This window comes from Diplotaxodon limnothrissa, linkage group LG12, assembly GCF_057381915.1.
Source record: "Diplotaxodon limnothrissa isolate DT_005_m linkage group LG12, D_limnothrissa_male_GT1.1, whole genome shotgun sequence".
Lineage (NCBI taxonomy): Eukaryota > Metazoa > Chordata > Actinopteri > Cichliformes > Cichlidae > Diplotaxodon > Diplotaxodon limnothrissa.
Window position 1 is genome coordinate 21564143 of NC_140607.1, and position 14210 is coordinate 21578352.

A 14210-nucleotide genomic window follows, 5' to 3' on the forward strand; every position below is an offset into this window, starting at 1 on the left:
AGACCCTCAGCTGGGATGGGGCGTGGAGGCGGGGCCTCGATGCCATATGGGATTGTTGAAATGGGTGCTCTCATTGGTGCAAAGTGCATCCCTTGTTTGGTCTGCTGCCAGATTCAGCATCCAACCTGTGACTCCAGCAGCAAACTTTTTTAAACACAGAGAAGTTTCCCTAGATAAAAATCACATAAAACCACAATAAAACATTTATAATGAAGAAACGGTGTTAATTTAAGAATTTAGTGTGTATACTATATTTCACTTTTTTTTTCTTTGTGTGTGTGGCAGAAGTAGGAGTGTAGTCATCGAAATCTTTTATTAAAAGGTACGTGAAAGGTTACGTTAGGGGGGAAAAGAAAAAAACTTTGCTCACTTTAAGAATTTCTGGGCGCTTTTGTGTATTTAAAAAACAATTACTGGCGTTTGGTTTCAGATTGTCTTGTACATGCTGCGCAGCTATACTGCCCTTAAAAGCCCGTACAGCCAGTTCTGTTTGGTCTATTCATTCAAGTCAACATTTAACACAAGTGCGCTCTCGACAGGCACGCATTCAGCAGCTCGACCGTCTGCTCCTTTGAACGCGGTGATTCCGCTGAGGACGCATCGCATCAGTGTCAGCAGCAACAATGGCCGTCTGGTTGGTCCATCAATCTCCGCCAGCAGCCGACGACGCTGCACTCTGATTGGCGTTTGAAGCGCTGCCTGACAGTGCCCGAAATGAGTTCTCTTAATCAATACGACAGACTGTCTCTACAAATCCAACCTAGTCATGAGACCCGTTACAAATAATGCTGTTAACAAACATGATTACCATCCTCTGTAGTCCGCAGAAAAAATGGAATACACGAACTTACGAGTTTTGAGAGTCTGACAAAGTTTCCTTTGCTGCTCCATCTGATGATTTCGTTACTGGCTCATATTAAAGAAACCAAGCACAGTGCTGATGGGTTCATTTTACCATTCGTGCTTTCTGATCTGTTATTACTTTCATTAAAGTCAAATTTGGGTTGTATGTCCAATGCTTTTGGGTTACATTTGGGGGGGAATAAAATTAATTTCCGCTTCCATTCGTCTGGCTATGAAAGGGAAAGTTACCCCCCCCCCCCCCCCCCCCCCCCCCCCCCCAACGCGGGCTCTCTGCCCCTTACCGAGACTATTGTCTCTATGTGGAGTTTGTGCGCCTGGACAATGAATGTAAATCTCCCCCCTTGGATCGCGCCTCAGCTCACCATCTGCCAGCGCGGGACAAAGTCAGATGTTCCCCCAATTATGAAAGCAGTCTTGGGGAATCCTGCTGCCGAGTCTCCGCCCTGTCGCCGTCTCCCTCACACACTTTTCCTAAAATGACTGACAGCTCTACTTAACCCTAAAACCATGACAAAATCTATACATGATGACACAGAGGCGAAAGATAAAATTCCTGTAGATCTCAAGGAAACGACAAGGATGTGCTCTTTAAATGTTAAGATGTAGATTGTATGGAATTGACGTTTTGTTGTATGCTTGTGTGTGTGCGTGTAACGATCTATTTGTTTACTATTTAAATGACAAGTTTTTAATAGTTCCTCTGGTGTAAGTGCTACAGAATTTGTCATCGTGATGGGCCACGTGTAATGTTAAGCAGGGGAGGATCTCGAAATTTTTAAATGCAGGCAAAAAAAATGATAAGAGGATGACACAAAGCTCTTCTGTGAAAATCCTCTACATGTGCATGGAGTCAATAAAGAATCTTCAAAAATACTTTTAAAAAAGTATTGTATCATTGACTCTTTTAAGAAAACCGATTTTAACTATAATTGAGAAAAAAAGTTCCTCCAAATAAATGGAAAATAACTTAAATTACTGTACAGGAGTATTGTCGATTATAATTTAATGTTCATGGTTTTAGGCTTTTGTGCACCTTGAGAATTGAACAGAAGAAAAAGACCATGCAGATCATTAACCGAAATCTTCCTGCTGTAACCTGTGTGTTTGGGAGTTCGTCTAGTATTGACTTGTCCGGCCTGCCCCGACTCTTCAGCCCCGCAGGTGTGAGAGGCTCGGCCGCGATTATCGCAACCCGCAAGACTTTCTAAATGTGTGGCTTTTGTAATTCGGTGAAGCAGGGAGCCGGAGCGAGAATGGGGGATTAGTCAGACCGCAAACGTCTTTCTAATCAATTTAACCCACTGAGACGGTCAGGCCGTGCGTTTTAGGGAGGAGCTGGGGAGAGGTGTGGAGAGGGGGGGTTGGTGACTGCTAAACCAAACAATGGGGTATCGTGTGCCGTTCGTCCTCCCCAGAATTCCCCTGCTCCCATGGGACAACCAAATCCACTCTGCACGGATGGCACCGTGTCCTGGGAGGGCAGGAGGGGCGTGGCTTGTGCGTAAGGGGGAGTCGCAGACGCTGCAGCTGGTTTCTGTCCCTCCTCTCCACTGTGCAGAAAACAACAGCGCTAATGCGACCCTCCACGTCCCTAATCGATCGCTATATGTTTGTTTATTTATTTAGGAAAGGACGCAGATCCCCGGGAGAAGTGTCGGCATCTGCAATTGAGGCCACTTTTCTTTCCTTAAGCACATCACCCAGCTAAAGTTTCCCCAAACATTCGGATTAAGTTCTGTTTAATGTTTGTAGGGGAGACCGGGGATAGTTGTAACGTGGGTCAGTTGTAACACTTCCAATTTCTCCAATCAGGGCTAAGTTTCAAATGATGTGACTCATCCTGTGCATGCCCAATTCAGTTCTGCTATCACATGTGAAAAATCAGCACATTTTGTCAAACACAGACAATTTAACATGAAAAAAAGTGATTTGTATGCCAAAAAGTAAGTTTTTCTACTTTATTTCAATTTGTAATAGCATTATCTGCTTTGCAGTTAAACTCATCAAACTTAAATTATGTTATTTGTATGTCTATGGGGATGTATTCTGTGTAGGTCTTTAGTGCTAATGTTTTAGCCGTTGGCTGTAATGTTAGCTAGTTCATGGCTATAGGAGTCTGGGTCAGTTGTAACAGCAACAGTCTGGGTTAGTTGTAACAATAATGCAGATGTTGCAACTTACCACACTATTACTTTAACCCATATTAAACAAGTTGGGGCAACGACATCAGCAGAGAGAGGTTCACTGGTCGCATTTGTATATGCGGTTAATGCCATTGGCAACACAATTCCTCCACTGTTTGTGTTCCCACACATACATTATGCAGACCACTGTGTCAGAGATGGACCAGTAGGAAGTACTGGTAGTGGAAATAAATCAGGATGGGGGCAAGAAACAGATTTCCTCATCTTTCTGAAGCACTTTGCAAACCACACCAAGGTAAGCCATGATAAAAAGTAATGGAATTGCGATGCTGGTGAACAACTACATTTTTTCAGCTTCATTGTTATGTTCAAAATTGGTGCAAGAGCTGTAGGTTATAATGCCCACTGAGCCAATGAGGCCAAACTCAAGGAAGACCAACCAAAATTAATGAAATATTCAGTTGCAGAAAATTCCATAATTTGTCTTTTTGGGGGGTTGGAATATGTTCAAAAGCTAGATTTCTGCATTCTGTCACACACACACATAATTACATAAATGGCTCTAAGTGCATTCATGTGTTGAATAAACAAAGATTACACGTTAATGTTTTGTTAGTACCCTTATTTCATTGTGTTACATTTCACCCCAGGATATGTTGCAACTAACCCAGACTATGGGGTTAATTGTAACATTTCACTCTTCGTGTTTGAGACCATACCATGCAATGGGTAATTGTGCTGCAGAGAAAATAGCTGCACTATTTAATAGCAGAGACATGTAAATACTTTGCATTACATTTTGAATCCACTACCTTAAACGAGCTCCAATTTACAGACAGAAATGTCAAAAATGTTACAACTATCCCCGGTCTCCCCTATATAGAATAAAATATTGCAAGCCAAATGGAAAACAGGGATTGGTCCATAGCTAGTTTCAATAACACAGAGAGAAGACCGTCTGTTTGTGCGCGAAGATCTGAATAAATCCCCCACATGACTGTTATAGGCTGTTTGATCAAAATGGGTTTTCACTGCAAATTGGCTTCATGATATCAGTGCAGTTAACATCTGCCCAACACATTACTGCAAAATTTTCATCTCAACTGCAGATGTTTGGACACATCTGCAGTTGAGATGAAAATTGAGATGAAAATTTTTAATAGTGTAAAATGCACGGGTGTTGCATTAACGCTATTTTACTTTCGCTCATTAAAGTGTAAAATGTGCATCCTTTGAAAGTACAAAACAAAAACAAACAAAAAAACAAAACAAAACAAAACAAAAGAACTATTCCAAACCTTTGCGATAAGTAAATGTAAAACAAATGATTAAAGAATGCTTTTAAACTCTCAGTCTCAAAGTGGTGAAGTGCTTTATGTAAATTAAGTCGATAACGTACCTCCTATTTAAAATTTGATTTGAGTTCTTTATTTGAGAAATTTTGTACTTGTTGTCAGGCTGCAAATTCTGACATGAACTTATAATAGAAAACCCCTTTTTGAATGCGGACCACTTCATGGGAGCGTGCGTTTATGATCTGTAATAGTTTAGATAATTTATTTTTACAATAAGAGAAACTTGGCTTTGAAAAGGATTTACCAACTACTGAATTGGGTTCATCTCTTCAGAAACACGGGGATAAATACCGCCAGAATATATTATATTTTCTTTTGCTTTAGTCATCTTTGAAAGATCAATCTGCTTTGTTTCTTTGTTCTAATGAAACTATCACAAACTTTCAAACTGTTTAAAGGAAACATTAAACGAAATTAAGTGTTATGTTTTTAAAGAATCATCTATTTTCATACAGATTGAGTTAAAATAACTCAAGAATCAGCATAATCACAACATTCTAGTAAAGTCAGTGAATTTGATCCACGTGGTTGCGCGTCTGCCTAGTTTCCTGTAATTTAAAAGCCTCTACGACAACGCCATCTCCTGGTCTGCATGGAGCATTCAGCTCTGACTTTCAGAGTTGGACGGATCAAAAGAAAACATCTAGTTGCTCATTTTAATTTTCATTTATTAGGAACTGAAAGTCATAAATGTTTATGAATAAATGCATGATCTTTGAAATATCTCTTATGTGATTTAGGAAAAGGATGAAAAACAATAAATCTTCAGGAATTTAAAAGACAAGATTGAACAAATCATTCACGATTAAAATGAATCTTCACAACAAACTTCTTCATCCCTTTTTGCAAGCACAGGTATCAATGGATTGTACATATTTCTTCATTAAATGAAAATCTTTAAAACATTTAAAGAGTGCAACATATTAACCACAGCATGTTTCAGTTGTTTTATCTTTAACCTCCTAATACCCCAACTCTTTCATTTTAAATTTCTCTTTGCTATTTGAGATTTGTAGTGTCATAATTGAACTCTTTATTTGGTGTCTGAACACAGCAGCATTTTTCCTCAGTACAAAATCAAAATGAGAAACAACAATGGTGCCTGTTTGAGCAATATGGCTCATTTGAAAGAGCAAAATTTAGTGTTGTGGTCTAGACAACCCGAAATGTGATGTCCCCATATGTGGACGCCAGGTCAAGGAGGTTAAGGGATTTAGATTGGGGTCACTTTAATCTTAGTAACCTACAAAATGATTATAATAGTTAGTTAGAATTATCATAACCTAAAGGCAGCCTTTTAAAAGGTGCAAGTTAAACAAAAGACATGCAAAAAAAACTGGGCATTGTTGTGAGGATGCTGTCTATTAGTAAACATCCTACACTTCAAATAGCAGATGCCCGTTGAAGTAGCTGTTACTAGTGATGCCATTGGCACTGTTACGAGCAACCAGCCAGACCCTGTCACCACGCTCAAGCTGAACATAAATGCTTCCACTGGCCATCAGGTAACCGGTATGCTTTGTGGTGAATGAGTGAAGAATCCGGTTCCCGTTGCGCACCAGATCCACATTGGCAGACCTCTGGAAAATCGTAAGGCTGAACTCAAACTCATAAACACCCGGGGTCTCACATGTAAAGATCCCATTCTGAGTGTTGTAGCCGTTCTGTCCATTGTAGATCACTTCACGGAAAATGATTGGATTGCCAGCGTTGGGGGAGTTGCTGCCAAGTCGCATTGAGAAAGCAATGTTCCGTTGGTTTTCAGGGGGGCTAGGGGTAAAAGGTGGTTCTGTTTCTGAAAAATAACATAAGTGCTATTATAACGAAATAACCTGTAAACTTGAATATAAGCTACATGTAATACTTTAATATAAATTTGAACATGCATGGACAATATAATATAGAACAATAAGTGAGAGGTTTACCTGGATCTTCTTCTGAACTTGAATCTTAAAAAAAAAAAGGTAAAAATCAGTATGTCCAAAATCCTTTAAGAGTAGCTTAAAGTGCTTCACTGATTAGTGACATGCAAGATAAGCAAAAATAATTATTTCCTAAATAATCCAATGTCACTGACTGTCTGGAGTCTAATTTCACATCAAGGACTCACCACCCTCCTTCCATGGATTGAGGTCGAACTTAGGGATGTTCTCGCACTGGGTGTAGCCATTCCCTCGAGGCCGGAACAGGAAGGGGTTTTCAGGGACTTCAGTGATACCGGTATTGTCGCAGATTATACGAGCCATTGATGTTTGCCTCAGTGACCGTTTCTGAGCCTCAGTGAAGACTCCATCATTCTCCCACCAAAGTCTGAAATGGGACAACGTTTAAAGTTTAAAGACCAAATCCAACAGTAAGGCTAACACAGCCCCCTGAGCCTCAACAGTGTTCGCTTTGTTTTCCTTCTGCTTACCGGTCTCCCTGACGGATCTTTTGGAACTGAGTTGCGATCAAGCAGGCAAACAGAGGTCCCACTCGTCCTCCATGGACAAATGGCTCTGACACTCCTCCAAGCCACACATCAATGTTGTCAGGGGTGCCATAGAGATTCAGCAGCCTCTGTGCCAGATCTGTATTGTTCAGCACTGCAGCCAGGTCCTCAAGAGTTTGTGGCTGCGACAGTCCACAGAACTTGCGCCACTTGTTGTAGCCTGAAAAGGATTAAGCACAGTTTAGGACAGTTCATCTTCTATGCATGTTCATCAGAGGCCTCGAATGATTAAGCAAACTTAATTATATTAATCAGTCAAAAAAATCTATCAAAATGTGTTTGTAACTTAAAGAAGTCCAGACGCTTTTCTTTGCAAGCTCCTTTGACTGTTTGTATAGTACTTTCCATGCAAGGTAGAGTAGCTTAAAGTCCTTCACTGATTACTGACATGCAATGATAGGAATTTTTTAAAGAAAAAAATGAAATTGCAAAGTTTCATTAACAATAGAAGTACAAATAATATGAATAATATATAATTAGCTAAATAACTAAGTAAAAAAAATACCTTAAAATAACATAAAGAAAGAAAATAAAGATTATTGTAGCAAGTAATTTCTATCAAACATACTCAATCAAATGAATCAAAAAAGTAGGTTTATGGTTTATATTTAAGGACTGCAGTTCTCTCTTGTCAGATTGAATATACTTATATTTATAAAGATTAAACAAATACCAGGGACTCCGTGGTCTCTTCCTCTCTGCATGTTCAGTGAACCCAGATCCAGTGCCACCCTAGAGGAGAACTTAAACAGCCTGTCCGTCAGTTCCTCAGACATCATGTGCTGCTGAGTGTTCAGTTTGGCTGGGCGACCCACTAGCCCTCTCATGACAGGGTCCACACCACCTGAGAAACACACAAAATCATTTCAGTTTTGAAAATCCTCGACGATAGAACTAAAAAGTTAAAGATTTCGTCTCTACCTTGAAAGATCATTCTCCATGGTGTGAAGAAGTCTCTGTGCAGCAGATCGCTGGGGTATTCAGGGTGCTGCTCGTACTGCTCATCAAGACGGGAAATGATTGGCTGAATCATCAGGTGAGCAAAACGGAAGGCAGCTACGCCAAATACATTGGCGATCCCGGGATTCACGTCTTCATCGTAGCCAGGGTAGGTGGACAGCAGCTCTGCAATGACGTCTGGACCAACAATGTGATGTAAGAAGTCTCTGAATGTCATCACCTAAAAGACCAAAGAGAAACTCAGCAGTGTAATTGAATAATGAGTGTAATTAAAATACTTCAGGAAGTCTAGCTCCTCACTAACCTGGAAATAGGCGCCCACAATCTTGCGAGCCTCCTGATAGAGTCTCTCTCCATCCCACTGTGGATTGAGACAGGCCAGAGCACGTGCGAGTCGGTTGTGTTCACGTAACATGACAGTGTGCAGAGCGGCCAGTGCGTTGTTCTCAGTGGCGCGATCGTCACCTTAAAATTACATGATATTAGAGCGGAAAAAACAAGTCTTGTTGGCTGTGTGCACTTGAGATATTTGAAAGTCAGTGTATTTGATGGTACTCACCAGCGAAAAAGCAAGGCACCTCCTCCGCATTTGAGTTATTCGTAATGCGAGCTCGAGTGGCACACATGTTGATACTCATAGAGCTGAAGGGTAAAAACTCACGGCCGGTATCATTAAAAATGTCATTGACCCTCAAAAGACCCTTATCTGAGGTGAGGTCCCGGAGGGAGTGAGCTTTGGCGTCGTCTGAGCCGTAGACTTCACCTGCATCGAGGAAGGACGTGAGAGTGTTCATCTGTTCGCGGACTGTGCTTGCACCGAAGTTGAAGCCAGTGTTTCCAGAGCCACAAGCTGGTGCTGAGCGGGTGAAAGGAATGCACTCATCCTCTGAATTACTGCCGAACCGGGGGTCATTTTCAGGAATCTATTTGGAAGACAAGACACACTCAGCATTCACTCTGCATGCATTTGAATGCAAATATGTATTTCCCTGAGTAATGCAGTGGCACTGACATCAATGGGGAAGCAGGGCTCTCTGCGCGTGCAAGTCTTTCCACAGTCAATGCCGTCACTGAATGAAGCAATGGAAGGAGAAGTAGGAGTGAAGGTCAGGTCATGATCAGTGAACTGGGCAAAGATTGTCACCAGGAAAGTGTAGAGTGGATCGCTCTGCACGTCAGCGGTAGGTGTTGGCAAAATGCGGTTGGACACTTCTCTCACCTGTGTATGAGGGTGTAGAAAATGAATTCTGTGTAGAGAGGCTTCATGAACATATTTCTTTAGAGCATTTTGGAGTGTGCCCAGTAAAGATGAAATTCTAAAGTGTCTTACCAGGGGAAGAATGTGATTGTTCACTTCTTGATCACGGGTCCAGCCTTTAGGTGTAGAAGTGCCATCCTCATACTCAGCAGGGAGAAAGCGGAGAAAAGGTGTGTTGGAGGCTCCCCAGCGGGTGTTTTTCCTACATGAGAGAAGCAGATACACTATATTGTATAAAGATAAACAACATCCAACAAAAGACCTCACCCAAGTCCCAAATTATAGGCATCACTGTCAGGACAAAATGGGAAATAATTATTCTGGAAATGATAAATGATTGTCTCACATGTTGTTGCACACACCGCTTGCAGTGCGATATGTGTGCAAGTTTTGAGTTGTCCTACAAGAAGGGATGCGGCGACGTGGAGAGCAGCCTGTCAGTTCAATGAGGGCCTGTAGATTTTCCTTAGAGATCAAATCTGAATAAGACAGACGATGAAAATTAATTAACTTCAACATTTAAGTAAAATGGAAAATTTACCAATTGAAATTTAAATGAACATTTTTAAATACACACCTGTGGCATTGATGGAGCGCTTGTGACGCTTTTCAAGACTTTCGGTGATCATTTGCAAGGAATTAGCCAGGTAATCAGCAGAGCGCACAGCAATGCGGGATGCTCCTCTGGGCTGCTTCATTAGCCGCACAACATCAGCGTAATGTGCGTTTCTTCTCACGCGATCCAAGCTCCTGTGATGTGTGAGGAATTCATATTTGTTAAAGTTTCAAGTAGGATACCTTGAAAAATACTTTGATTTTTGCTGTGCCCATTGGTTCAGGGTCTGAAGATTTAGCTGTAGTTTAAGAGGTCTGGAGACTCACTGTTGCCTTGAATAACGATAGGCTGCATCCACCTTTGCCTTTGCTGCCATCACAGTGTTTTCAATGAAGCTCTGACTCAAATGTGCTGATAAAAGAGAAAATGTTTGCTTTTATTCACTCCTTGCTTCACTGACTGCAAGATACTTTGCTTATTGCATGAAAATGTTTGTTACACACAGATATAAATGCAGAAGAGAAGAAGAAGCATAAAACTTTTACATTTCTTTGTCATCTCATAAATTAATTCGAAAATATCTAAGGCAAATGGTAGAATCATGTGATCATTTCACTTGAGTGAGGAATGCATCAAACGTTATATGCTGCTGTCAGAAGACAGAGTTAGTACTCACCTTCATTGACCTGGCATTGCAAGCACAGGTACAGGCCCACAGCCAGAAGGCAGAGAAACCGATTCATCTCTGAGGAAAAAAGTAGAATAAAATGTAAATTTTATATATATATATATATATATATATATATATATATATATATATATATATATATATATATATATATATATATATATATATATAACTGGTTCTTCTTCAGGCATGTAACCTTTTTTCTATTGTTACATGTGTGTGTGTGTACAAGACATATACCTTCTGTATTCTGATGTCCTGTGGCATCCACCAGCAGCTGTCAGAAGTCTGCGCTGCTCAGGTGTTTTATAGGGCCAGTGGACAAGTGCGTCATCCCATGCAACATCTGCAGGCAGGAATTTTGCTCGGAATTTTCTCGTTCTTACTTCCTGACCGTCACCTTTACAGGCGGGTCTTCCTCCTTTGTTTAGTCATGGTATTAAAGAATAAGAACAACATTTTCAAAATAATACCAAAAATTTAAAGCGTTTTGATTAAAACGAGGGAGAAAAACCTCACAAATAAGTGTCTTTACTTTTTTAATTCATACATTTGTTTGTGTCTCCATTAAATAATTTTTGAGAGAACACAACATTTCACCATAAGTGTTGTATTATCATGGATATACAGATTGTAGTGTACACCATTTATTCTCTCACATCGGTCCTTACACTTGGGTCAGGTTGTTTTTACCAAACCAAAAAAGCTGATCACATTTGCATACCGCTGCACAAAATGCACGATTTCTGTTGTGTAACACGTAGCATCCAAATGTTGCTTTAGGTAAAGTATAAACTTGAAACCGTTTTGTCTGCTTTTTATTTTATTTCAGTCAACGATAATTTTTTGCACAATGCTCGTCAAACGATGGTGTCAGATAAGCAATAAGCGATGCCAGACAAACATTCTCCAGATTTAATGACAATGCGCACAAACAATGAACTAAGAAAACAACTTCCTGCATACTAAGAATTGCAATAAACTAAAACATCTCCCAGTCAACACAAGCAGTGACCGTATATACGTTAAGTTACTTTGCGAATTTAAAAGGATATTGGATATTCTTATTTCCATTTACATTCGTATTGTTTATCCTACTAGTCAATGTCCAACAAAAAGAAAATTGTGTCATGTTGCAAAATTTGCGTTTGTGTGTTTTTATGTTCATTCTGTAATTATCCAACACGTGCACGGTGAATAAAAACCATCATGTACATTGATGTTGCTACACATCGGCCTACTAACTTTTCTCGTGGCCACGCAACCACATAAGCTAAAGTAAGATGCACAATTTCTGCAAAACTCATGTATTATCAAGTTAAATTGGCGATTGTAAATAGAGGAAAGTATATAATTTTCGAAAATGAATGTGCGCCTGTCTATGTGGCGACCAGGATCTTAAAGAAAAGAAAAGAAAAGAAAAGAAAAGAAAAGAAAAGAAAAGAAAAGAAAAGAAAAGAAAAGAAAAGAAAAGAAAAAGAAAAAGAAAAAAGCTGCCCATCTTTGAGAATCTGTGCTAATCTTAGTGTACTGAAATTCCTCCACTGCCTGCAGGTGAGGTTACATCTCAGACAGGTAGATCGTGTCATTGAGTCAGCTCGGAACAATGCCTGTAACTAATCAAGGTAAGGCCATCTCCTATTGTTCAGTCTCGGGGAAGGAAGATGTCGCCATTCATCATTCGCAATTAAAACTTTCCAGTTTACGTGGACAACGACGTGAGAGTGAACGGGATTAAAATCTAATAGGCTAATAATAACTCCTAGTCTTAAACAGCAATATGTCTGTTTAACTACAATTTAATAACTACGTGGGTTACATTTTTATTTAAGTACTTTCATACTTAAGTAATTTCATACTTATGGTTAAATAAAGCAAAACGAATGTTCTGCCTTGGTTCCAGTGGTTATTAAGACAGATTAAGATAAACAGCCTGATAAAGTAAAGAATTTAATAATCGTTTTAAACTAAGTCTCCCTGCTGGCACTTTGAAGGTCAAGCCGAGCTCTCATTTTAAACCCATAGCTGCATCCTTGCTGTTGGGGTGCGGTGCGCAGTAGCCTTGCTTGATTTTATTTGCTCAACAATTTACCTGTCCAAATATTCACTGGCGACAGCAAAGCATGAACACGGGCGATTAAAACTTTTCACAATTTGTTTAAAGAAAGTTTCTCTTGATTCATAAACAGGATGTAGAAAATATGATTTACGAAAGAATTATGTCGAAAGCAGAGAAATGACTTGTTTCCCAAGGATCATTGTCACTTTTTGTGTCACTTTTATGTCACAAAAAATCCCTTTTTATATATTTGACATACATATTCGACAAATAATATTAGCAAAAATGGCAAGGCAGTATTGTACAATTATTAATGTAACACATTAATGGAAAAAGCTGCTTTGACCTGTGCTTCTTTGCAAACTGCTTTCACGCAAACATGAAAAACAAAACAAATCCATCCATGTTGAACTTTCGACTGCTGTCAGAAGTCTCTTTGCTAGCAGATGTGTTTCCCTTTTAGTCATCCTCAGGTGCTGTTTTGAGAAAGTGATCCATGCCTTAATTTCATCCAGGCTTTTTATGTTTGACAGCTTTTATTTGACCATTAGGCTGTCTCGGATAGCTGCAAAATGTTGAAGCTGGTATCTTGAACCACACATGCAAGCAGGACCACATTTTACCCCTCCTGGTTTATTTGTACTGGCTTGAAGTTGTTACCTTTCCGTTTAACTTTTTGCTTTCAAAAAATCATTGAGGTCAGCTGACCAGATGCTTGTGGTTGTATACAGAAGCAGATTAAAACAAAAAGAACTTTGCTGTAGCTACAAGTAAACTCTGGAACAGCTTGCTCTACGCATCTGACCCCAACACTGCATGGTGGAAGTGTGGTAACACCATTGCTTCACAGTAGAAGGTCCTGGGATTAGGGTTATCTAGATATCAAATTTAGTCTGGTGCCTTTCTGTGTGGAGTTTATGTCGGCCCCCAACCCACCCACCCATGACTTGCTTGGGTTCTCTTCAGGTGCAGCTTCCCTCAGTCCAAAAATGTGCCAGTTAGGTTAACTTGTGAAATTACCATTTCTCTCCACTCATGAAAGCTGGAAGAGATATATATAGTACTATCAAGATATAGTACTATCATTTATGTTAATGAGAGTGTGGGGAGTGAGTTGGAGGGTGGGGTGGGCTGCTTTTAACTATGTAAAGCACTTTGTGCTACATTTTTTTTGTATGAAAAGTGCTTTATAAATAAAGATTGATTGATTGATTGATTGATTGATTGATTGATTGATAGATTGATTGATTGATTGATTGATTGAAAGGCACACAAATGAAAAGGCACACATTGGAGAACAAAGGGGTTGGAAGTAGTGCACTTGGTTTGATTATATCATTTAATAATTACATTGGCTGTGTCTGGATTTTTACTGGGATAAAATAGATGTTTGTGACCACAAAAAAACATACATGGCACTCACATTATCAATCTGCCTAGTCTATTGTAAGCTTACAAAACATTCAGTTTTAGGTACTTAAATTGAGTCACTGGGGTTTTCTGCACTCTGTTTCCTCAAGCTAAAAATAACATGAATTCATTCCAACATAGAGAACTGACTGGTCCTTCCACAGGCATGTAACCGCTTTGGTATTGTTACATGGGCGTGTGTGTGTGTGACAAATAAGACAAATGAATAAGAATTATGTTTGCTTAATGTGTGAAAGTTTGTTCTTATTTAGACTCAAGTGTGGTAGCAAGCTGGAATATACAGTGCTCAGCAGCATAAATGAGTACACCCCTTTACATTTGTCAGAAAACCTTTAGTTTTCTTTCAGAATCAACATTTTCTATGAGATGCTATAATACAAAATACTGCCATAAATGTGGGCCAC

The 14210-nt window shown here is 39.7% G+C and overlaps 1 protein-coding gene across 1 annotated transcript; it reads right to left on the minus strand.

Annotated features, from left to right (window-relative positions):
* Positions 1–5739: 5739 nt before the first annotated feature.
* On the minus strand, positions 5740–10371 carry LOC146621283 (eosinophil peroxidase-like). The gene is made up of 14 exons (XM_085368287.1): positions 10305–10371; positions 9955–10039; positions 9650–9822; positions 9419–9551; positions 9145–9274; positions 8827–9033; positions 8374–8737; positions 8119–8279; positions 7776–8034; positions 7528–7698; positions 6777–7014; positions 6474–6673; positions 6289–6312; positions 5740–6158 (listed from the first exon to the last, which is right to left on the minus strand). The coding sequence occupies exons 1-14, from the start codon at positions 10369–10371 to the stop codon at positions 5740–5742; spliced, it is 2631 nt and encodes an 876-aa protein (XP_085224413.1).
* Between the last annotated feature and the right edge of the window lie 3839 nt (positions 10372–14210).

Coding starts and splice junctions, on each gene's coding strand:
- LOC146621283 (XM_085368287.1), bottom strand. CDS start 10,371: ATGAATCGGTTTCTCTGCCTTCTGGCTGTGGGCCTGTACCTGTGCTTG. Junction 10,040..10,304: donor GCAATGCCAGGTCAATGAAG/GTGAGTACTAAC, acceptor CTCTTTTATCAG/CACATTTGAGTCAGAGCTTC. Junction 8,035..8,118: donor TTGTGGGCGCCTATTTCCAG/GTTAGTGAGGAG, acceptor TTGGTCTTTTAG/GTGATGACATTCAGAGACTT.